Here is a 26,651-nt window from a genome sequence, read left to right on the forward strand (position 1 = left end):
TTCTTTATATCTTATCGACTATTAATGCTGATCTTTGTTTTTATACCTGATTAAAATTTCTGGTGTTCGATTTCGCAGTTTTTCGAGAACTATCTCTTACTTAACTTTAGGTAACTTGTCACTATCACTTATTTCTAGATCTCTATTGTTGATTTCTTGGGTCTTTTCAAAGTGTAATAGGGGAGACCGGGGTAAAGCGATAGACGGGGTAACAATGTTAACGCGAATAACTTTTTAACCATTGAGTATAAAGATCTTAAATTTTGTGTGAAGATGTATTTTTATATCTAATTTCTTACCTATGTTCATCTTTTAAAAAACTTACCTGGTTTTATATATTTTGTCAAAAAACTGTTTTTTACCCAAAAAATATAAAAATCATTCTCTAGTATATTTTGCTTTTAGTAAAATTTACATATCCTCAGGATTCAAAATTTGGCACACATGTTCCTTAATGTATTAGCTATAAAATAAAATTTATCTGACATCTTTAGCTAAATTAGAAGTCACGCAATAACGATATTTATAATATATGTCACCTAGGGGTAAAGCTGTTATGGGTAAAACGGTTAAAATATAAAATTATTCACATTAATTTTTCATTAATTCATTTATTATAATTTTTATTGTATCAATCAAATAATGAGAAATTATAAAAGAAAAACCATATACAGAGATGTAAATATAATAAATGAAGCCATAAAATATAAAATAACAAATAATACTTCATTAAATTTGTCTGCTAAAAAATTTAACATACCTTATACAACGTTGAGAAGGAGATGTAAAATTGGTATTAAAAGTTCAGATCATCATAAACAAATATTTACAAATGAAGAAGAATCTAGATTGTGTGACTACATATTAGAAGCAAGTAGGTCATTTATGGGATTAACGCCTAAACAAGTAATTAAATTATATTGTTTGTATTATATTGTATTTCATAATTTTAATAACTCAATTTAAATATCAATATTAATTTGGTAACTTTAATAAAAATTCTCAATTGAAATTATATTGTATTTCATAATTTTAATAATGCTCAATCTAAATATTATTAATTTGGTAACTTTAATAAAAATGCTCAATTGAAATTATATTGTATTTCATAATTTTAATAATGCTCAATCTAAAAATCATGTGGGACAACAATTTCAGATTTATGATATTCCAGGAGTGTTAAAAAATGAAATACCAAGGGCAGTGACATCAAATAATATATTAAATGGATTCTTAGCATGTGGCATATTTCCTTTAAACCCAAATATATTTACAGAACAAGATTATATCTGCTGTAATAATTCAAATGCTAACTCAAATATTGAATTTGAAAATAATGATGAAAATATTACAGTGACTTAAAATCTTACAGTGACTCAAAATAATGATAGTGATTTATCTATATTATTGAACGAAAATGTTCCAGATGATATTGATGAACCTTATCATGATATGTTACCATCATGCTCAAAAAATTATGATAAAGTATTCAATCCTTCATCTATAATACCTATTCCAAAATTATTCAATATTTCATCGGATAAAATATCTAAAAAAAAGAATTCAGAAATATTAACATCTACACCTTATAAAAAAAAATTATTAATTCAGAGAAAAAAAAAGATATCAAAAAATAATTGTTTATGTGTTATTTGTAATAAAAACTATAAAAATAGTCGGGAGGACGATGAATGGCTAAAATGTACAATGTGCCTTGAATGGGCACATTCTAAATATGCTAATTATGATAATTATTTTACATGTCCTTATTGTATCGATTATTAAATAAAAATCATAAATAAATCTTAAATTTGTAATATTTGTTAAATAAAACAATAAATATGTGTCAAATATTATTTTAACCACTTTACCCTAGTGCTTATCCATTTTACCCTGTACCCAGGGTAAAATGGCGAAAATGAGTAGTTTTACATAACTAATCATAGCTCCTAAAATATTATAGGTAGAGGGCTACACTTTTTTTTATCTTGTAGAAGAGAGATGGGGCTACACATTGATCTATAATTTGTTGTGTTTGACTCTTGTTTAAAATTTTTATGGTAAATATGCAAAATGCCTATCGTTTTACCCCGGTCTCCCCTACATAACAAATAAGTGTTGATTTTGGAGTGCCTAAAAAATATATAATATTATATGAATAATCTTACCTGTAAGTAATGATAAATTTAAGACTGAGGGTTTCGGACATAAATTTAAGGCTTTTTCATAATCTTATACACAGTAGATATTCCTTTCCTCTGTGTGATTTCGCATAACTAGTAAATGGTAAAATGGCGTCTCCCAACTATACTATAGCCAACTTGACCGAGTTCACTAACTTTATAAATATTATTCAGAATCATTGTCAGATTAAAAATATAGAGTATAAACTTTCCTAAAATTTATTCATTAAATTTTAAAAGTTTTATTTATAAATATAATCGATAAAGTTTGCAATTATTTTTTATTACTTTTGGTATGCTAAAAAAACACATTCTCTTCTGTAAAAATTAAAATACTATATTTTTAAATATTTTTTAGCCAATCATGTATGGTAAATATCTATGTTAGCTTAAAATTTCCAGTATTATAAAATAATAGCTCAAATTATAATTGGAGTACCTAATGTTCCCTTGTACTCAATGTATCCCGGTCTCCTCTATTCCTTTTAAAATATTCTGGAATTAAAGTGAAACTATAAGAAGGCCTTAATTAATTTTTTTCAAAAAAAAATCTTTTTTTCCTCTATTAACACCACAGTACTAATAAGACACAGATTACCAAATAAGAATCCAAAAAATTTATACTATTAATTTTATATATTATACAAAAGAATAGCAATTACAAAATTAAAAACTTTAATTAATTTTATTTAATACAAACGTGAAAAGTTAAAATTTTAAGATTACATCTGATCTCTCTTTTTAAACATCAATATCACTATTTATACTAATTTTAACAATTAAAATTGCATTCTAAAAAATCTTTCAATTATCATCAAATCAATTTTCATTTTAAAAGTAATGATAATTACGACAATCTGGATATAAAATCTTTAATTTTTCAATTGAAATTATTGGATTGGAGAATTCGGAGAGGGTGCATATTGCTTCCAGTTTAATATATTCATCATCAGGTAATCTTTGAACAAATAAAAGAGCTTTTTCTGCGTCTGTTATTTTTGTATCTCTGAAAATAGCTTCGAATTTATTTATAAAAACCTCGAAATTACCTGAATTTAGGAAAATCAACGCTAATATTATTATTAATTATAGGTTTAACTTTTATCGTTTTTTTAACTTTATTTATTATATAATATACTATTCTTTCACAAAATAGATATAAACATAAATAATTCAATTTTTTTTAAAATGTTTTATATTGATGGTGAACCACCCTTCCTCATGTCCGCCAGGACATATACTAACTTGGACATTGTAAATTTCCAACATGTCTTCTCTGTTTTAAAATAAAACGACAGCTTCTACCGTCTTCTATTAATATATCTTATGAAACCATATTAGAATTAGGTCTATCGAAGCAGTAGTAACTTCGAAATTTTATAATAAGAAAAAATCCTAATATACTAAAGAACGTGTAAAAATATAATTTATAAACATAAAATTTACTTACATTATTTATTTAGTGCGTAATATATCTGCCACCATGCCCACTAAGAATCTTCGGAAAGGAGGCGCTCAATTTTATCAAAGCCATCTACAAAAAAAAACTACATCTGACCTAGAGAAGGATTCTACCTTCATCAGCAGATTTCTCTCGAAATCTACCTATCCAACTAAGCATTCACCCTTTCCTATAGGGTGACATGTTTCTTTTTTAAAATAATCCAAACGTAATATTCCATTAGGGAACTTCGGCCAAGATGCATTTCTATTTTTAAAAAACCAATCTCATTTTATAATTATATACCCTTTTTTTACAAAAATGGGTTGCATTTCAATATTTTTAATTTTTGGGACCAGGTACATGCTGGGCCTACTTTTGCAGGGCCCAAAGGGTCTCCTTGTTGAATACCTTCGTCAGATGGAAAATAGCAGATGGTATATTCTCAGCGTACCAAATTTAATATGAATGTTTAGCCAAATTAGCAGCCAAATGAACTATTTTACTTTTTGAATCAAGAAAGGAAGAATTATTTGATGCCGAATTTTGAAGCAAATAAATTTAAATTCCATGCAATGGCACGTGGGCTACATATATTAAAATTTCCTAGCTAATTTTTAAAAAAAAAACTAAATGCCAATATAGAGGAATTTGTCGATATTACAAACGCCAATTATAGTGCTGTTTCCGAGCCATATTCTAGCGGATAAACTTTTCCCCCAAAATGAGTTGACTAAGTATATGGGCCTCAATATTTTCTAAGGACTTATATTATAAAAATTTAGATTATCATCCAATTTAATGTTGTCCGTTTTTAAAAATCGGCTCAAAATGAGCCGCACAGATTTAAAATATATTTTTATTTTTTATTCATAATGTCAAATTTTTTTAAAAATTCTACAAAAAAAAGAAAAGTAAAAAGATCGGATCGGATTTTTACAGGTATCGGCATAAGTTAACAGCAATTACTGGAGATCTTAAAGAAAATTTATATCTCAGACTATCAGTTGATATATGTAGATCTAATTTTATCTCCATCCTTAGTAGGTTGTTAAACGGCTAAGCCGAGTCGACTTAGCTGCGACTCGAGCCTAGTTTCTAGTCGAAAAAACGACTTTGACTCGCGTTGACTAAATGAGCCGCATTGGTCGGCTCATGTATTTGACTCGTTGGGTCTGCTCAATTTTTTTTTTTTATAAAATCTGGTAAATTGATAAATTTTGGGAAACTGATTAATGTGAACAAAATTATAATAAGAATATGTTGTTTTTAAAGTTTTTCGAATTTTTTTGGCATAAATAGGCTAAAATAAGTTTTGCTAACATGTTTAAATAAAATTTTAGTGAAGATGTACCCTAGATAAGTGACAATTGTCATAATCGTTGTTTTTAAATTTTTCGAATTTTTGACGTAAATGGGCTAAAATAAGCATTGCTAACATGTTTAAATAAAATTTTAGTGAAGATGTACCCTCGATAAGTGACAATTGTCATAATTGTTGTTTTTAAAGTTTTTCGAATTTTTTTGACGTAAATGGACTAAAATAAGCATTGCTAACATGTTTTAATAAAATTTTAGTGAAGATGTACCCATGATAAGTGACAATTGTCATAATCGTTGTTTTTAAAGTTTCGAATTTTTTTGACGTAAATGGGCTAAAATAAGCATTGCTAACATGTTTAAATAAAATTTTAGTGAAGATGTACCCATGATAAGTGACAATTGTCATAATCGTTGTTTTTAAAGTTTCGAATTTTTTTGACGTAAATGGGCTAAAATAAGCATTGCTAACATGTTTAAATAAAATTTTAGTGAAGATGTACCCATGATAAGTGACAATTGTCATAATCGTTGTTTTTAAAGTTTCGAATTTTTTTGACGTAAATGGGCTAAAATAAGCATTGCTAACATGTTTAAATAAAATTTTAGTGAAGATGTACCCTAGATAAGTGACAATTGTCATAATCGTTGTTTAAGTTTTTCGAATTTTTTTGACGTAAATGGGCTAAAATAAGCATTGCTAACATGTTTAAATAAAATTTTAGTGAAGATGTACCCTTGATACAGGGTTTCCCATTCAAAAAAAAAATCATAATATTTTTTAATTTTTTGTCAATTTTTCTTAAACTTTTATTTATTTTTATTCCTTTTTAATTTATTTCTAAATTTTGCGATTTCTTTACGTTTTTTTTCTTACTGTATCTTTTCTCAATTTATTTCTAACCCTTTGCGATTTTCTTTACTTTTATTTTTCTTACTATATCTTCTCACAATTTATTTTTCTTCAATTTATAAATTTAGGTTCATTTTTTTAACAATTTACGTTTTTTTTCATCATACATACAGATATAATATTTTTTTTATGATGTATACATTCTGGTCATTTTTAATCTTTATTTTTTTGAGCATTTATCTATTTTTTCTTCTCATTTTTGCAGGGCCGTAGCCACGGAGGGGCCCCGGGGGGGCCCGCCCCCCCCCCCAAAAAAAAAATTTTTCTGCCCCCCCCAAATTTGAATTTTTTTTTTAGAATTGATTATTTTTATATTTTTAATATAAATTTTAAATATTTATTCAAAAATATTCAAAAAACATGTCTATTTAGAATTGATTATTTTTATATTTTTAAAATAAATTTTGAATATTTATTCTTCAAACATATCTAGTTTGTAAAATTTTTTTTTATCCTTTTTTATTTTTACCCAATATTAAATTATCATTCATTCATTTTTTTTCATCTGTTTTTGTTGTGTATCACATTCTCTATAGGTATCACATTAATATTATAATATATAACCAGTTATTTTATTTTAGAGCGTTTATTTTTAAATTATGAAGAAACAATCAATTATAAACTCTTATTTTAAGTTAAAGTTAAACAAATGTCAAGCAACATCACCTCTACAAACTACTAGTAATACTACATCAGAAATTTCAGAAACTGATTCTTCTCATAGTTAGTATAAATTTATATTATTATTTCATGACTTATATGATATTGATATAGGGCAATATTTGTATATTATTATTTAATATAATATATATATTTTATATAAGATAAGAGAAAGACATTTATTATTAATATTATCATTTTTGTATAATAATTTTAATTATTAAAATAAATATATTTACTTATATTTCAAGATATGAATGAAGCTAATCTAGAAAATCAAGAGGAGGAAGATGGTAAATAGTTTAAAATTTAACCCAAATTTTTCTATTTATATATTTTTGACAATATGAATAGGAGTAGGAGATTATGGCGTTTCATTATTACATTTTGATTTTAAAACAAATAAAGACGAAGAAGAGACTCAATCATCTTCATCTAGCAGCTCAGTCTCTCATTGTCAAGAAGCAACTAGTAATTGATTTATAAATATAAAAATATTATATTTTTTTGTTAATCTTTAAAGATATAATGTTTATGGCTTTTTTCTAGTTTTTAATACTGAAATTTTACTGATCAACTTTACTGATAATCTTCATCAGGGTTGGGCACTACAGTAACTTGTATCTTAAATACAAGATAAATTTTGTTTGTTCATTTTCAGCATGCCCTTCCTTCGCCCATCCTGATGACCATTATTATTTATGACCCTTTCCCTCATTACAATTTATTAATTATAATATTTTTAGTGTCAAAAAAGTCCTCTAATGGTTCAATTCAAATCCCTGGTGACCTTGGCCAGAATAAACCAAATCAAATCAAATTAAACAATTACGCGAAAAAAGATATCCATGGAAGGCAAAGATCATTTCAAAAATCATGGTATAGAGGCCGAGACTGGTTGGAGTATAGTGTAGAAGCTGACGCTGCCTTTTGTTTTCCATGTAGGAAATACTTGTGTAATCCAAGTGATGAATTTGGACAAACGGGATTCAGAAATTGGAAAAATGCGTTAGCTGCCAAGAAGGGAGTGCTTAAACACGAGAGCTCAAAAGCTCATTTAAATTCAATTACAATATGGAATGATAAAAATCAAAATATAAACAATGGTACAGAAATAACTAAAATGTTGGGAGGTGATCAAATTAATCGTAATCAATATTATATTAAATCAATATTTGATTTGATGCTGTTTCTTAGCATACAAGAGCTACCTTTCCGTGGGACTGGTTCAACAAATATTACGGATGCTGCAAAGATGAAAACATAATTTATTCTTCTGGACTATTTATAGCAATGTTTTCCTACACCATCCAAAAAGACCCTGAATTAAATAAAATTATGAAATTTATACCCCAAAATGCCCAGTATACATCACCACAGTTTCAAAACGAAGTAATATCCATTATGGCAGATATGGTGCTTGAACATATTTCAGACAAATATAATAAAAGCGAGATGCCTTTTTTTTGTCTTAAGGCCGATGAGACAAAAGATGCTTCAGGTTGTGAAAATCTGAGCATAATAATTCGCTATATTTTTTCTGGAGAAATCCAAGAAAATTTAATAGGAATCATTAATTTAGAGTGTCTTTCTGCTGAAAGCATTACAGATTGCATTTTAAAGCAACTTAATGATCTAAATATTAATTCAGCTAATATAATAAGCCAGGCATATGATGGTGCAAACGTTATGTCTGGCCGAAATGGAGGAGTGCAAACACTTCTTCAAAAAAAAATTAATAAAAATGTTCCTTTTATACATTGCTACAACCACAAGTTGCATCTTGTGGTTCAAAATTGGTATAATAATATTGTTATTATTTCTAATTTTTTTAATTTATCAAATGCATTGTATAATTTTTTCAGGCGTTTTAACGTATCCTGTAAATATACAGGCCACACCCTTAAGAGACTTTTAGACCAGAGATGGACTGGTCATTTAGAAACATCTCGCATTATTTATGAGAATTTTGAGGCTATTGGTGAAGTATTATTCTACTTTTCTAATAGAACTCTTAATTCCGAGGTTTCAATTCATGATTCAGTCGAAGCCTCTGGTCTTTTATCTCAATGTATTAATATAAATTACATTATATTAGCCATCATAATTTATGAGATATTAATTACAATAGATCCACTAAATAAGTATCTACAATCAGTAGGTACTAATTTAGTGGATGCTAAAAATTGTATTGATTCTACTATTAATATATTAAAAAATAAAAGAAGTGATAATTCTTTTGCTTTGATTATGATTAAGGCTGAAAAACTTTTATCAAAATTTAATCTTACTCCCCAAAAATCATCACGGGTACGTAAAACGCCTAAAAATTTCCAAGATTTTTTAGTTGATAGCAAACTAGAATTCGATTGTGAAAAAGACTCCAATTGGAGTTCTTTAAAAAGGATATATTATGAAATTATAGATAACTTTGTGGATCGTTTTTTAGACCGATTTACAGAAGATGATTTTAATCTTTTTCATCTTTTAATACATTGTTCCCCCTTGACCCTGATTATTTTTTATCAGATAAAATGGCCCCATTAAAATCCCTGTTAAACTTAAATATGGAAACACTGCATCATGAAATAAAGATAGCAAAAGGATTGCTAGCTTCGGAAGCTAAAGAAAATCATAATTTTGAAAACATCTTACATATTATGTATAAAAAAAAATATAATCATGCATTTAAAGAATTATATAAATGCTACTCAGCAGCGATAATCATTGGGATATCAACGGCTTCTTGTGAGGCCTCGTTCTCTACATTAAAGAGAGTTTTATCGAGCAGTAGAGAGTCTATGAAGGATAAACGTAAACAAAATTTAGTATTAATGGCGTATGAAAAAAGAATAACGCAGAATTTATCTTTTAGATCATTTATATTAAAATTTAAAAATAAAAATCGCCGTATTCTATTATAGTAATATTTTGTTTTGTATATGCATATTATAGTATTATTTTTTTTTGTATATTCATATTATAGTATTATTTTGTTATTAAATTTTTAATAAAAATAGGAAAAAATTTCTATGAATGCGTAATTATTTGTTTGATTTTAAAAAAATAGTCCCCCCCCCCAAGTAAACACTTGGCCCCCCTAAGTGAAAATTCCTGGCTACGGCCCTGCATTTTTGATAATTATTTTTGCTAGTTTACTTCATTACAAAATCCTAGTACATATAATTTTGTTTATTAAAGGCCATTTAGTTAAAACATCTAATTTATATCTGACTTTGATAAAACTAATTTATAAATTTAAAAAAAAATAAATAAGGACGCATTTTTTTTTACTATATATATTCTTTATTTATAAAATAACACACTTTAAATTATAATAATGTATAAATAAAATATGCTAAAAAATTATTTCCAAAGGTCTTCCTTTAAATATTTATGTCCCATGAATTTAGCGAGAGGCATTGTTTAAGAGTTGAAGAGGACATTCTATTTCGTTTGTTCGTCAAGGTATCGGCAGCTCTAGAAAATACTCTTTCGCTGGCAACAGATGTTGTTTGTTGCCCTAAATAATATCTAACCATATTGGATGATTTTGGAAATTTCTTGGCATTTTCAGACCACCAGCTAAGAACATCCACTGTTGTCTTTGCCACTGAATCCGCCAAATAATCCTCAATCTCTTCTAAAGCAGGATTAGGCACAATATAGACATCTCTAAATTAAAATATGAATGATTATATAAAAATAATTAGGATTAATTTCTATATTTACCTTCTCAACTCATTCAAAATATTTACCGACATCAAATTAGATTCGGTCTCTTCGAAATGGTATTGCTGAGAAGAAGATGCTTGATACGTACTAAATAAATTCTTCAATCTTTCATAGTATCCAATTGTATTAATAAAACTCGGTAGAAAAATTTTCTTGATCCAATCGGATGCTGAAAACCTCAATTAAATATAAATAAGAACAGCAAGATTGCTAGTTGATTAAATAAAATAATAAGCAGATTCAAATTAACTTCGAAATCTAAATTATTATAATTAACAAAATAAAATATATCATATTGATAAATTTTAGCAAAATTATGAAAGAAAAACTCATCTTCAATATTAAATATACATATAATTTACCTCTATCCCTGTAATTTCTTGTTGGGACTGTGATGATTGTACAACTGATATAAATTACTCGAATTAAAATCCAATTTTATTTAGTCTGTCTTCCCTATTGTTTTAAATAATAAAAATTTCTAATGCGTTTTAAAAATGATTATATTTAAATATCGTTTGGTATTACAGTTAAGGTAAACCAAATAATTAATTTATAATTTAGCAATTGTAATTATATTTTCTGCCAAAAACATTAAATATAATTTTAAAAAATAATTATCAAAAATGAGAAGAAAAAATAGATTAATGCTCAATAAAATAAAGATTAAAAATGACCAGATTGAAAAGGTTAAAAATTTATGCAAAAGATTAAAATGTATAAATCATAAAAAGAATATTATATCTGTATGTATGATGAAAACAAACAAAATGGACCTAAATTTATAAATTGAAGAAAAATAAATTGAGAGAAGATATAGTAAGAAAAATAAAAGTAAAGAAAATCGCAAAGGGTTAGAAATAAATTGAGAAAAGATACAATAAGAAAAAAAACATAAAGAAATAGCAAGAATTTAGAAATAAATTAAAAAGGAATAACTAAAATAAATAAAAGTTTAAGAAAAATTGACAAAAAATTAAAAAATATTATGATTTTCTTTTTTCGAATGGGAAACCCTGTATCAAGGGTACATCTTCACTAAAATTTTATTTAAACATGTTAGCAATGCTTATTTTAGCCCATTTACGTCAAAAAAATTCGAAAAACTTTAAAAACAACGATTATGACAATTGTCACTTATCAAGGGTACATCTTCACTAAAATTTTATTTAAACATGTTAGCAATGCTTATTTTAGCCCATTTACGTCAAAAAAAATTCGAAAAACTTTAAAAACAACGATTATGACAATTGTCACTTATCAAGAGTACATCTTCACTAAAATTTTATTTAAACATGTTAGCTGCTTATTTTAGCCCATTTACGTCAAAAAAATTCGAAAAACTTTAAAAACAACGATTATGACCATTGTTACTTATCGAGGGTACATCTTCACTAAAATTTTATTTAAACATGTTAAGCAATACTTATTTTAGCCCATTTATGCCAAAAAAATTCGAAAAATTTTAAAAACAACATATTCTTATTTTAATTTTGTTCACACATTAATCAGTTTCCCAAAATTTAGCAATTTACCAGATTTTATAAAAAAAACAAAAAAATTGAGCAGACCCAACGAGCCAAATACGACTAAGTGAGTCGGCTCATTCGGCTCCTTGATCGGCTTGAGTCGGAGCCGTTTTTTACGACTACGACTCGAGTCGCAAGTCGTAAGAACTCGACTTTTTAACAACACTAATCCTGTTCTATGCTCGACAGAACAATTTTTTAATCCCCCTCCACGGTTTAAAATATTTTATTTTATACAATTTAAATATATATTTTTTAAACGTTTTTCAATATTTGAAATTGAAAATTTTTTTTTCTATTATATAAGTTTTAATTTATATATTTTTAAATTATGCGATTTCTTGAAATTGAAAATATAATAAAATTTAGAGAAATTTTTTTAAAAATTATTCATTATTTTTACATAAAAATAAATAAACTGCTTCTTTGCATATTTTTGGATTTATAAAATTAATAACTAAGATAAATATAGATGATTGGGTGTCATTTAAAAAAAAAAAAATTCTCTCAGGTGAGATTTTTTCCCTATCTTTATGAGTGGACGAGTTCAGAGGGGAAAAAATGTTGTGATACACATCTCTAATCAAACCTAACTGAGCTCCACGCTCAACTTATAAAAGGAGCAATTCAATCCATTTAACTTAAGTGGAAATGCTTACTTCAAAATTATATACTTTATTAGAACTAGAAGTTGATAGATATGACATAAATGAATGATATTTTATAAGTTTAATCACGTTTTTTTATTCAAGTTGATATTTTATAGCATAAGCATTAATTGCTTATTTACGGCCCTTCATTTATATCAAATCAATCTGTTAGACGATAGTTTTATTTGACCTTCAAAATTAACTTTTTTTGATATTATTCTTTCTTACCTATAAATTAAATTTTATTATTATAAAACAGAAATGTTTAAAGGCGGTGGCGATTCCCTTTCACATGCAACCTTTTTGAATTCTTCCTTAATGTCACCCGACACTATGATGGTTGGTGACGTTCAAGTCATTCTTTCTGAAATCGGTTCTGATTGGTTAATGAAAATGACAGCACACGAAAAAGAAATATATTATAAATTATCTAAACTGAAATTCGATTTACTTTATGACTATTAAATATAAATACCTTTTATTTATATATTAAATTTTTATTACTTATTGTTGAAGAAATATTAGAAAAAATATTAAATTTGTTGAAAGTGTTTTTATATCCATAACTAGTCACCCCAAAAAGTAGATTTTTTAGTTACCAATTAAGTAAAATGTAATAAACTATATGTTAACATATAAGTAATAAAATAAAGTTTAATAATAAATTGGTCTAGGGTTATATTGTTAGTGGATCGCAGCGCTTATAATATAAGTAATGGTTTGATTGATAGAAAATGTTTATTTCACAAATATCGGCGAATCTGTTTTTATACATTTTATTCAATCTTTGTTCTAATGGATTAGGTTAAATTAATTTTTCCTAAACTATTAGAACAGCCACAGTATAATTTGATCGTCTAGGAATTGATTTTTTCTGGTGTATATATATATATAACCTAGATTTAATCTCTGTCTTTAAATTTATTACTAATAATTGTATATACAAAATAAATAAGAATCGATTTCTACTTAAATCTAAAGTAATTATATTATTCTAAATATCATGGGAAATTATTCCTGCCTTTAAGTGCACCTATTATAATTTCTACTCAATGCTCCAAAACCAACTATTAAAAATGGCGCCCTATAATTCGTCAGTAGCGCTACTTTTATAATAAAATTAACTAGGTGATAATGCTGTTATTTTTTAGCGTAGAGACTGAAATACGGACCTTTACCTTGCATTCATATGATTTAATGCCTTCGCTATACTTATCTAAGGTAAACTTTGAAATATAAATAATGACACCTTATCCATAATCTCCTAACTCTTTATATTACAGGGAAACCTTTGTACATGAAATATAAACTCTTTGTCCTGATGTGTGTTACACAATTTTTACCACTTTAAAAAAAATTTTTTTTTTAATTTATAGACATAAATATTATTTGATTAAAATATTTTTATGATTTAGATAAAAATATTAACGTGTACCATTTTACAGAGATGTTAAAGCTCCTTTTTAAAAGCTCCCGTGTGTTTTAAGTGGAACGCACTCTCTTTCCATGTTAATAAAAGGAGCGCCGCTTCTTTGATTTTGATTTTTATAATATAAAATAAACAAAATCATATTTTTTTAAATCGATATATATAGTATATTATAAGATGCTGATTTTACCATGAGAAGAACTTGTAGGAGCTAATTTTGAGAATGACATTGTATTATATACATATAAACAATTGATATTATTTTCTTATTAAAGGTCCACCTCTTTTTGAAGAGAAAAGTATTTCATGTGGGATGGAGATTTTATTTTGTTCATTTCAATATCTTATATATCTGTTTAAAGAGCTTTAATTAAGGAGGGAGCACACGTTTATAAAAAATATAGAGTGTTCTTCCCATAAAGTAGGGGCACGAAACAAAATGTGTAGTCTTGTTAAATAGTTTCATATGAGCTAATTTTTAACGGCTAATTCAATATTTTATTTAGAAAAATCGCAAGCCTGAAACTTTTGCTTGGCACAAAGATTTGAACATCTATTCACGAAATCTCAAGGTGTAGCCAATATTTTTCTGGCTAAAATATTGAGTTCACCATTTATAAAAATCAGCTCAAATTAACAACACTAAAAATATGTAATACATTTATCTAATTATTCATTTTTAATTCCCAAAATAAACACCTTAAATTGGTAATTAAAAAGAAGGATACATTAGAAATAAGTAAATGTTTTATCAGTTTTGAGTTTGACTAGCCATGTTTATAAAGATGAAAAAAATACAAAAGGGGCGACACACCTTTTCTAGCTACTTCAAATTAATATGTAAAAATCACTGTTTAAGATTAGCTGTCTCCGTTGCTATAAATAATGATACCAGCAGTATCACTTTGAAGTCGTTATTGACACGATTGATAGTTTGTATAGCCAATCTAACAAAAATCAATAGGCTTTGAACTAAATAGTGTCAGAATTATGATAGGTGCCTAGCAGTTTTCGAACTTTAAAGGCAGTTAAAATAATTATCAGTCCCTTTATATCCATTTCAAAAAATTTAACGGAATCTACAGTTCAAAATTTATAGGGCCGCCATCCTATTAGAATGCTGCGAATTCTTATCAGATCTCGCTTTGCTGTATGAGTTCTATTAAAATTATTCAATCTGTTTTTGAGGTTTTAGAAGCAATCATTTTACTAGAATTGAAAAATCAATATATTTTAATATTTTTAAAGTAAAATATATGAAAATTGCTCAAGATTTGGATTCGTGATATTGAAGAAATACAAAAGATATTCTGACCCAATTAAAATCAATTGATTCTTAAAATTAACAATATGCAAAATGGGTTAATGGATTCTAATTACGATAATTCTAGTAATTCATTTTATCTGATTTAGAATAATTGGACAACGACCGGGAACCAGACTCTCACATAGGGGAAGAGCAAATCAAATTTGTTTCAGACTAAAGTCTGATACGGATCTACTATAAATGGGCTATGGATAATATATTGAGTATCATTAGCCAAGGGGTTATATACATACCGAATACAAATCCATATAATCAAATAGAGTAACCAAGCATTGATTTTAAAACTAGCGAAGTGATTAATTTTTTTTTTTTAATTTCAAAATTATAACAAAAAAAAATTATAAATTATAAATGACAGAAATTTTTTTGCTTTGAGTAAAATGCTAAAGTATTAGATTATAAAAGCTATTGTTAGATTTTAATTTTAATAATTTTAAAATCTTTTCTACAATAAATTATTCTTTTTAAGGATAAAAATTCCCACTCTGCACTTCCAGTTATTGGAGGTCAAATATTTTTTTCTTATAAAAAGTTGGTGTTGGTCTTCCATTTTCGATAATCAATTTCAAAATTTATTGATATTTTTAATAAATTTTCAACAGCACAATTCATTTAAATTAACTATTGTTATTAAAAAAAGTGAATGAAGGTTTTTTTAAAATTTATTTTTTAAACACCGTGGAAGTAGAAATAATTTTTTTATAAATAGAAAATAGTATATTAATTTTTTTAACATAGTAAAAATAATTATGTATATTTAATGTAGTAATAAAAATAATATTAATTTTATTTAAGAATTTTTATCGCTGGAGGCTTCGCCAATCACATACCTTAAATCTAGAATATTCCGATGGATAAATCAAAATATGCGTCGGGTAGCTAATCAATACTGACTAAACAATTTTAAAATAGGGTTGAGCTGCCATTACATCACAACATTTAAGACAAATGGCTCTCATAATGATTTGATACATTTTATACTTGTACACATAACTTTAAAGAAAAGAAGATAAGGAATCATGAGCACACACTAAGGACACAAGCATATACCAAGGAATCATGAGTATGTGCTAAGGAATCATGAGGATAATATAACATATGATGAAGCGTTACTCGTACAAAGGAAAAAAGATGTGGGATTTACATATCACATTTGTTGCATAAAACCACAAGCAATATACTCATTATAAACTAAACTAGAAAGCAATTTCAAAATTAAACAACAATAAAAAGTCCAGATACATTTTCAACTGGAAACACTAATCTTATCCCAGCAACAACCAAAACTCCTAACATTACAACTACCGTTTTTATTAACTCAAAATCAGCAACATAAGCAGGACCGTAGCCAGGAATTTCCGCTGGAGGGCAAGTGGAAGGGGGGGGGGGGGTGGGGGGTTGTAATTTTTTCAAAATAAAACGAATAGTTAGGTATTCATAGAAATTTTTTGCTATTTTTATTAAAAATTGTTAAACAATGATTTTTATTTTTAAATTTTAACAAAAGCTAAATTCAGTATTTTTTTTCTATAAACCTTTATTACTAAATTTTATTTACGTCGATCTTTCATCAATTCTCTAGTGCTCGATAGAACTCTTTTAATGTAGGGGACGAGGCCTCACAAAATTTAATTGATATACAAAATGATGTTGAGTATCATTACAATCTTAAAATGCAAGATTATATTTTTTTATACATGATATTTAAGACATTTTTAAAATATGTGTTTCTTTAAATTCTGCAGCTAATAATTCTTTTGCTATTCTTGTTTCATGATGTAACGTTTCCATATTTACAGGGTTGGGCAGTATCGCGGATATTTGTATCCAGTATCTAAGATACATATTATTTAAAAGTATTTGTATCTTAACCAACTTTGTATTCAAAAAGATACAGATACTTTAAAAAAATTTTATATTGGTTAATTTAAATAGTATTAAAATTTAAAATGATATTTTTTAAGATTTAAATGAAAAATTTAATCAAAATTTAGATATTTTAAGATAATTTTTGATATATGAAGTTGATCGTCATATAGCAATTTGCTAACAATTAGAACTACCATATTTGAATCGTTTTATATCTGTCTATTTTAAAATTATGGAAGAAGAAAATAGAATAATATGTTTATCTTCGTCTTCAGATGATTCTTCAACCGAAAATTATAACAATAAATTTAAACTAAGCATACTTAATGGCAAATTTTTTGAAGTACTTCAAGATGATCATATTAAAGAAATTCATCGTGACTTTGGTATTGACGAAAAAGTTATAGCAACTGTTACAGATAACGGCCATAACTTTAAGAAAGCTTTCAAGGAGTTTGGATATTCTATGGAAGCTGTAGAGAATGACTTTGACATCAATGATGATGAATGTATAGAATTCGAAATCATTGAAAGTATTATTTAATAATTCTTTAAAATTTATTTTGATATTGTAAATTTAGTAAAATATTTTATTCAAATAAAATTATTTATTTGTTTATTTAAGGGTCTAAAGAAGCCTCAATAACATTGCCTTAACACATTCGTTGTTTGTGCCATACGATAAGTCTAATTGTCACAACAGATGTAGAGAGAGCTATTAAGGATTCTCCTAACATTCTAAAATTCATCATCCTGCAATAGCTAAATGTACTAAGCTATGGAATGCAAATAATAGGCCTAAAACTGCAGAACTTATCAAAGCAGTTTTAGGAAAACAATTAGTTACACCTTGTTGCACTAGATGGAATAGTTTGTATGATAGTCTTCATAGTTTATTAAAATTTAAAGGCGAACTTCCCAAATTATGTCAAAAATTAGAATTTCCTTAATTAAGAGATATTGAAATTCAATATTTAGAAGAATATTGCAATATAATGGCCCCATTGGCTATAGCGATTGACAAAATACAGAGTGGAATCAACTGCTTATGGAGAATCATCTCCAATTTAAATGTCGTTAAAAAAAATTACAAATTTAATTCAAACCAATCTACAATTTTGCAAACCATTAGCTGTTGCCATAGAAAATTATTTATATAAAAGATTTAAAAATATATGATTTTGATAACAATTTTAAAAGTGCATTTTTGGCAACTATTTAAAAATCGTTGGATTGATGGTGAAAAAGAAAAAAAATACTTTCAGGATTTGTTAATACATGAAGTTTTAATTGTTTTTAAAAATATTATTGAAATTAATACTTCAACAAAATCTTCAATTGATGAAGATGATGATTACTTTTGCTTTAAAAGTATCACATCCAATTCTAATAATTCAATAAATGATATTGAAATAGAGGTCCTAAATTATATGAAAGATGACAGGCGGAGTATAAATATGTTAAATAGTTATAAATATATAAAAGAAATATTTATTAAATATAACACAATATTACCCTCCTCAGCCCCCGTTGAAAGATTATTTAGCTTTGCTAATATGGTTAATAGACCAAATCGTCAAAGATTGAATGCAAAATTAATAATAATAAAATATGATGCTGATTTATTATTATTTACTAATTATATAATTATTAAATGGAATATCGCATTATCTTTTATAATAAATTTGTTATTTTCTACAATTTATTTTAAATATTTTTTTATAAATATATATTATAGATAAGAAAATAAAGCTTTATACATTTTGATTTTGACTATTTAAAGTTTTTTAAAAAAGTATCTTGTATCTTAGATACTTTAAAAAAAATACAAGTATCTTGTATCTTATATCTTATTGAAATTTTTCTAAAGTATCTAGTATCTTGTATCTTAAATACAAAATTTTATAAAGTATCTGTATATGTATCCGAATACAATTTTCTGAAAATTTGCCCAACCCTGCATATTTAAGTTTGGTAATGATTTTAAGGTGTTCATTTTATCCTATTTAAAATAATCAGGATCAAGGGGGGGGGGGCATTAAAACAACATGATAGAAGATTATAATCATCTTGTGCAAATCTATCTAAAAACGTTCTACAAAGAAATCAAAAATTTTATAATAATTGTTTTTTAAAGAACTCCAATCACTGTCCTTTTCACAATAAAATTGCAATTTGGTATCGACTAAATCTTTAAGATTTATAGGCGTTTTACGTAATCTTGATGATTTTTGAGAGATGAGATTAAATTTTGATATAGGTTACTCAGCCTTAATTTATATCAAATCAAAAATATTATTACTTCTTTTATTTTTTAATATATTAATTGTGAATTCAGTATAATTTTTATCCACTTTATTGGTAACTACTGACTGTAGACACTTATTTAGTAGATCTATTGTTATAAATATATCTCATAAATTAGAATGACCAATATAATGTAATTTGTATAAACGCATTGAGATAAAAGACCAGAGGTTTCAACTGAATCATCAGTGGAAACCTCTGAGCTGACTTCTATTAAAAAAGTAAAATAATACTTCACCAATAGCCTCGAAATCTTTATAAATGATATGAGATATTTCTAAATTATGAGTCCACATCTGGTCTAGAGGTCTATTAAGAGTATGGCCTGATTTAAAGGATACGTTAAAATGCCTAAATAAATTATACAATTAGATAAATTAAAAAAATTAGAAATGATAACATTATTATAATAATTTGTACCACAAGATGTAACTTGAGATTGTAGCAATGTACATAAGGCATTTTTTATTAATTTTTTGAGGCAGGATTTGTATTCTTCCATTTTGGCCAGACATGAAGTTTGCACATCATATGCCAGGCTTATTATATTTGATGAATTAATATTTAAGTTATTAAGTTACTTTAAAATATTAGTAATGCTTTCAACAGTAAGACATTGTAAATTAATAACTCATTAAATTTCCTTGGATTTCCACAAAATATATAGCGAATAATTATTCCAAGATTTTTACAACTTGTTATTAATTTGTATAAATCAAATAAATAATATTTTTCTAAAAATTTTGTTACAAATTCATTTAGATATATTCGTTAATGGTTATTTAAAATCTAATAACCTAATAATTTTTTTTTTAATTTTGTGGCAAATTTTTTCAAGAGGCCAGGTTGGGGGTCAAAAATAATTTTTTTGTGTGAGGGGGGGGGTCTGCCCTCCCTTAGCTACGGCCCTGAGCATAAGTAATAATAAATTTAATTTATTTCTAGTATTAACTTCAAATTTTACTCATTGAGATATTATTCTTACTACTTTAACTTAGCAAATGACTTATAAACGTTAAATACGGAAAAACTTAAATTTAATCCTTTCTAAACCCATGTAAAATTAAAACATTTATTTTAAAAAAGCGAGAAAGAAAGCGGGTATAGTAATTTTTGTCTATCTTCATACTGACCATAAGCGAAAATCTCGGCGTGGACAGGTAATTGCCAGTAGCGTCACTGGTGGGGGGGGGGGGGTCGCGTGCAAGGGCTCGAGCTTCCTGAAATATTTGAAGATCCCCCTCAAAATTTTGAATTTTTTCTTTGGCTACTAAAAAAAAGGGAGTATGACTAAATACTGATTTGCTAAAATGAATTGCTAAAAAGCAATTAATCATAATCAATAATAAATCAATCAAAATTTTATTATGTATATTTTATTTAATGAAAATTTTTAAAACTTTTTTTAAAATATACTTAAATTATTTTTTTATTAAATGAAGGATACTGATTAAATATCATATAATATATAATTTTATTTTGAGTTAATATTATTATAAAAGAATAATTTTCATAGCTTATTAAAACATAAATAAATTTTTTTCAATTTTAAAAATTAACAAATATATATCCGTAAGAGGGCGTTATATACGTAAATATGTAAGTATCATTTTAGGAAACCGGAATGATGATTGGTTAGCGCTTTTTTTATATTTGGTATATATACATATGAAAAACCTAAAAATTAAAAAAAAAATTTAGATTTCTTTGATGTTTAATATATGAGTAGGTTTAGAATAGTAAAATAATGGAAATTTTCTAAGGTAAATTGGCGTTATTTATCAAAATCTCTTAATTTTTGTTTTATAGGTGTAAATTTACGTACTAAGCATCCTAAAAAAATATTTTGAAAATAATTTGATTTAACCGATTGCCGAGCTTAAAACCGACCACTTACTAAATATTCGATAGACCAAATTTACTAGTAATATAATTTGAAAAATGTTGATTTTCGTTTTATATATATCTATAAATACCCTTAAAACATAATCCCAAAAAATATTTTTAAAATATCGCCATTTGGCGGATAACCGACTCGTAACCGACCCAATGACTAAATACTGAATTGCTGGCGTTTTAAATCAAAATATCTTAATTTTTGTTTTATATGTGTATATTTACATACTAAGCATTATCCTAAAAAAAATTTTTGAAAATAATTTGATTTGCCCGATTGCCGAGCTTAAAACCGACCACTTACTAAATATTCGATTGACCAAATTTACTAGTAATATAATTTGAAAAATGTTGATTTTCGTTTTATTTATCTATAAATACGTATAAAACATAATCCCAAAAAATATTTTTAAAATATCGCTATTTGGCGGATAACCGACTCGTAGGAAAAACTATTCATTTGTTTTACATTATCGTTTACTTTTAAATTTTTTAATATTTATTATTTATATTTACTTCAATAATATCGTTGGTTGTATTCTTTTTAATATATTCGTAGTTATTTCATCAACATGCCCGACGAGTTCATTTGAAGGATATATCATAGGAACAATATTTTCATTTTTCATCCTTTTAAGAATTTCGAGAGCCATCTCAGGCTTTTCCTTTAATCTATAATAAAATTTTAAAATATATTATTAAATATATATTTTACCAAAATAAAAACTTTGAGAACAGATCAGACATTTAATAGCAAAAATATGATTTATAATTATAAAACAATTTTAAATTTTAACGGCTATTATTTAAAAGTATTTATTTATTTGTTTATTATTTTTTATATACTTCTTACTCAAATTTTTTTATTTTTAAAATAATGCCAATTATTTTTAAAATATTCAGGAAAATATAATAATTTCGAATATAAATAATAAAGGAAAATAAAAAAATATTAGAAAGAATATAATCAAGGGGAGGGGGTTTAAACGCCCTTTTTTTGAATCTCAATTGCTTATCTCTTAGACAATTAAAATTATCTGAAATATTTGCACATAACACAATTTTAGAGAGTATTATAGATTTTATTTATTATATAAAAATAAAAATACTTTAGCATATAGTATTGCATAAATTTTAAGTGTTAATACAAAAATTATATAAATGTTATAACTAAGAATTTATAGTAAATTTGGTCAATCGAATATTTAGTAAGTGGTCGGTTTAAAGCTCGGCAATCGGTCAAATCAAATTATTTTCAAAAGATTTTTTTGGATAATGCTTAGCACGTAAATATACACGTATAAAACAAAAATTAAGATATTTTGATTTAAAACGCCAGTAATTCATTATTTAGTCATTGGGTGGGCTACAAGTCGGTTATCCGTCAAATCACGATATTTTAAAAATATTTTTTGGGATTATGTTTTATACGTATTTATAGATATATAAAACGAAAATCAACATTTTTCAAATTATATTACTAGTAAATTTGGTCAATCGAATATTTAGTAAGTGGTCGGTTTTAAGCTCGGCAATCGGGCAAATCAAATTATTTTCAAAAATTTTTTTTAGGATAATGCTTAGTATGTAAATATACACATATAAAACAAAAATTAAGATATTTTGATTTAAAACGCCAGCAATTCAGTATTTAGTCATTGGGTCGGTTACGAGTCGGTTATCCGCCAAATAGCGATATTTTAAAAATATTTTTTGGGATTATGTTTTATACGTATTTATAGATATATAAAACGAAAATCAACATTTTTCAAATTATATTACTAGTAAATTTGGTCTATCGAATATTTAGTAAGTGGTCGGTTTTAAGCTCGGCAATCGGTTAAATCAAATTATTTTCAAAATATTTTTTTAGGATAATGCTTAGTACGTAAATATACACATATAAAACAAAAATTAAGAGATTTTGATAAATAACGCCAGCAATATTTACCTTAGAAAATTTCCATTATTTTACTATTCTAAACCTACTCATAAATTAAACATCAAAGAAACCTAAAAAAAATTTTTAATTTTTAGGTTTTTCATATGTATATATACCCAAATATAAAAAAAGCGCTATCCAATCATCATTCCGGTTTCCTAAAATGATACTTACATATTTACGCATATAACGTCCTCTTACGGATATATATTTGTTAATTTTTAAAATTGAAAAAAATTTATTTATGTTTTAATAAGCTATGAAAATTATTCTTTTATAATAATATTAACTCAAAATAAAATTATATATTATATGATATTTAATCAGTATCCTTCATTTAATAAAAAAATTAAAAATTTTCATTAAATAAAATATACATAATAAAATTTTGATTGATTTATGATTGATTATGATTAATTGCTTTTTAGCAATTCATTTTATTTTAGCAATTCAGTATTTACTCATACCGAAAAAAAGGTAAGTTAGCTAAAAAAAAAGAAGGTAATTTAGGATAATGTTAGGTAAAAAAAGATGGTAATAGTATATAATGTAGCTGAAGATAATTTTTAAAAAATTATAAGTCTCCTGAGATTGTAAAGGCTAGTAATACCCCTAGTATCTGCCATCTGCCCAAAAATTGATGTATGACTATTCTCATTTTAATTTAATCTTGTTACATGTTAGTAACATGTAATATAATAATAATGTTTTATTTCAATTTAAAGTTTATTGTTTATAAAGACTTTAGTTGGTAACATGTAATATATAATAATGTTTTATTTCAATTTAAAGTTTATAAAGGCTTTAAGGTCATGTTATAATATATTTTCTTATTTATTTTTGTCTAAAGCGTTAATATACATGTGTACATTTAAAAATTTAATTGTAGATCGTGATATGTAAATTGGATATTAGTTATATTAAATTATGTTTAATTTTAAATACATATATATAGATGTATTTTAAATGAAAAGATAATAAAAAAACATTTTATTTTTCTTGAAGATAAAAACTTTACTTAAGCAAATAATTTATTTTAGTTCTTAATTTTTCCCAAATAAAGGCTTTATTTGTATCATAAATTCTAAACCCTTCTCACATTTTTATTTCGACAAAATCTCAGTGCAAGACCACCCCACTTGCATTATGGCGGAGAATAGGGGCACCAGCTTATTGGAAGCTGGTGGGAAAGAAGCCTGGAGACGACCTCCGCCCACCTGGTATGGTACGGAACGAAGAGATGCTTGTTTAAAGAAAGATTGATGACAGACTCGATATAAAAAAAACATGTATGGAAAATTTTATATCCGCATATGTAAAAATTTATCACATTTTTTTTACAATCAAAACACTTTTTAAAGGCTCTTAAATTTATTTATTTGTTTAACATTTAAATTAAATAATAATGAATAGTATTTTAAAGTAATTCATGACTAGCCTGTGGTAATATAATAATATTGGTAATTATTATATTATTTCAATTAGCCCAAATATAGTGTAAGTTATACCTTTCTTTATATTTATAATTCAAGGTTATAATTACGAATGAAATATATATTGGATTGCTAGTTTGACCCCTCCCCATTAGCCATATATAATGTAATTTATACTTTTCTGAGTTAAGGGTATAATTACAAAAAAAACTATTATGGATAACTATTAGCACAGTTATAGTGTAAATTATACCTTTCTTATATATTTATAAGTCAAGGGTATAATTACGGAAAAAAAACTATATTGGATTTTTAGTTTGACCCTTCCTCCCAGTCCCACATCCAATTTATTGAATTGTTGGTATACTAATTATTGTTATTTAAATCTTTCTCCCAGATATCGACTTCTCAATATTATTTTCTCATGATAACATCGAATTCATAGAGACCCCCATAATACAAATTATAAAATTCTTGTCATTATGTTTTTTCCCTTCCTTTCCCCAATTTTTTTGAAAAAAAGGAAACCTCAATATTATAAAAATACATTAATTCCACTTCATTTTTTTTTATTAATTTTTATTTTATTTTAAGTGGTGACATGTTGGTAACATGTAATATATAATTAAGTTTTGTTTCAATTTAAAGTTTAATGTTTATAAAGGCTTTAATATTGTTTTTAAATTGTTGGGTCAGGTCGGCTTGGCTGAAAACACAGCAAGGTTTGAGCCGAAAAAACGACCCTAAACAAGAGCCGACCTATTTGGCCATAGATCAGACCCCCCGACACAATGAGTCTCATGAGCCGACCCATCGGGTCGGCCTGCTGGGTTAGCTTGCTGGGTTGGCTGGCTGGGTCGGCCTGCTGGGCCCACTTGCTGGGTTGTCCTGCTGGGTCGATTTTTTGGGTCGACCTGCTGAGTTGGCTTGCTGGGTCGACATGCTGGGTTGGCAAACTGGGTCGACAAAATATATAAAAAAATTAAACCAGTTTGTTTTAATCCGGGTTCAATGTTTTTGATATTAGAAGGATGTTCTAAAATGTTTGGGTCTAGCAATTAATTGGCACTGCCATTATATTTTGCTCCACAAGGAAAAAATAAATTGTGAAAATTTTTAAAAATTATATCCTAAGCCTAGTTAAAAGTTATTGATACTAGAACGATGTTCTTAAACCTTTGGGTCTTGTAATAAATTAGCACTGCTGTTATATTTTACTCCACGAGGAAAAAAATTTACGAATTTTATTTAAGATGTTGTTTTAAGCCTTGTTAAATGTTTATGATCTTAGGAAGATGTTCTAAAACCTTTGGATCTAGAATAAATTAGCACTGCAATTATATTTTACTCCACAAGGAAAAAATAAATTGTGAAAATTTTTTAAAATTTATCTTAAGCCTAAAAGTTTTTGATACTAGAAAGATGTTCTTAAACCTTTAGGTACTGTAATAAATTGGCACTGCTATTAAATTCAACTCCTTGAGGAAAAAATTATTAATTTTTTTAACACGTTTTTTTAAAACTAGTTAAATATTTATGATATTAGAAGATGTTTTAAAACTTTTGGGCCTAGTAAGTAATTGACACTGCTATTATATTTTACTCCACGAGGAAACAATAAATGCGAAAATTTTTTAAAAACATATTTTAAGCCTAGTTAAAAGTCTTAGATACTAGAAAGATGTTCCTAAACCTTTTGGTTTTGTAATAAATTAGCACTGCTGTTATATTTTATTCCATTAAAAAATAAATTTATGAATTTTTTTTAAGACGTTGTTTTAAATTAGTTAAATGTTTATGATAGGAATATGTTTTAAAACCTTTGGGTATAGTAATAAATTTTCGCTGCCATTATATTTTGCTCCACAAGGAATAAATAAATTGTGAAAATTTTTTAAAAATGTTTTAAGTCTACTTAAGTATTTTATAGTAAATAGATGTTCAAAACTTCTGGGTCTAGTAATAAATTGGTACTAGCATATTATTTTACGCCACGAGGAAAAATTAATTACGAAAA

General features: G+C 26.1%; 2 protein-coding genes and 1 long non-coding RNA gene across 5 annotated transcripts in view; 2 read left to right on the top strand and 1 right to left on the bottom strand.

The window, feature by feature from the left end:
* The window catches only part of LOC135924362 (general transcription factor IIE subunit 1-like), an 82,138-nt gene extending 69,227 nt beyond the window's left edge, over nucleotides 1-12,911 (top strand). Inside the window, exon 6 of one of the 2 annotated variants that reach the window (XR_010571329.1) lies at nucleotides 12,691-12,831. Coding sequence is in view for 1 of the 2 variants with exons in the window: in XM_065459439.1 (XP_065315511.1) it covers nucleotides 12,691-12,896 (206 nt within the window). In the remaining variant the exon portion in view is untranslated. Of the gene's footprint in view, nucleotides 1-12,690 lie in introns of both variants that reach the window. The other variant, XM_065459439.1, reaches the window with a different exon arrangement.
* On the top strand, nucleotides 6,493-7,784 carry LOC135922377 (uncharacterized). The gene is made up of 4 exons (XM_065456764.1): nucleotides 6,493-6,580; nucleotides 6,769-6,810; nucleotides 6,872-6,988; nucleotides 7,264-7,784. Exons 2-4 carry the CDS (start codon nucleotides 6,771-6,773, stop codon nucleotides 7,782-7,784), a joined length of 678 nt encoding a protein of 225 aa, XP_065312836.1. The 5' UTR covers nucleotides 6,493-6,580; nucleotides 6,769-6,770.
* On the bottom strand, nucleotides 9,895-10,742 carry LOC135922320 (uncharacterized). Of its 2 annotated transcripts, none has more exons than XR_010570851.1 (3): nucleotides 10,615-10,742; nucleotides 10,250-10,421; nucleotides 9,895-10,192 (listed from the first exon to the last, which is right to left on the bottom strand). It is a non-coding gene; the product is annotated as an uncharacterized LOC135922320 (long non-coding RNA). The 2 variants fall into 2 exon arrangements; XR_010570850.1 differs by having other exon boundaries at nucleotides 10,250-10,429; nucleotides 10,615-10,734.
* Nucleotides 12,912-26,651: the final 13,740 nt, after the last annotated feature.

This window comes from Gordionus sp. m RMFG-2023, chromosome 1 (assembly GCF_954871325.1).
Source record: "Gordionus sp. m RMFG-2023 chromosome 1, tfGorSpeb1-WG-v2, whole genome shotgun sequence".
Taxonomy (NCBI): Eukaryota; Metazoa; Nematomorpha; class Gordioida; order Chordodea; family Parachordodidae; genus Gordionus; species Gordionus sp. m RMFG-2023.

Excerpts from the sequence above, each read along its gene's own strand:
- LOC135922377 (XM_065456764.1), top strand. The coding sequence starts at position 6,771 with ATGAATGAAGCTAATCTAGAAAATCAAGAGGAGGAAGATG. Across the intron at positions 6,811-6,871 it reads AAATCAAGAGGAGGAAGATG|GAGTAGGAGATTATGGCGTT; the intron begins GTAAATAGTTTA and ends CAATATGAATAG. Across the intron at positions 6,989-7,263 it reads TCATTGTCAAGAAGCAACTA|TGTCAAAAAAGTCCTCTAAT; the intron begins GTAATTGATTTA and ends TAATATTTTTAG.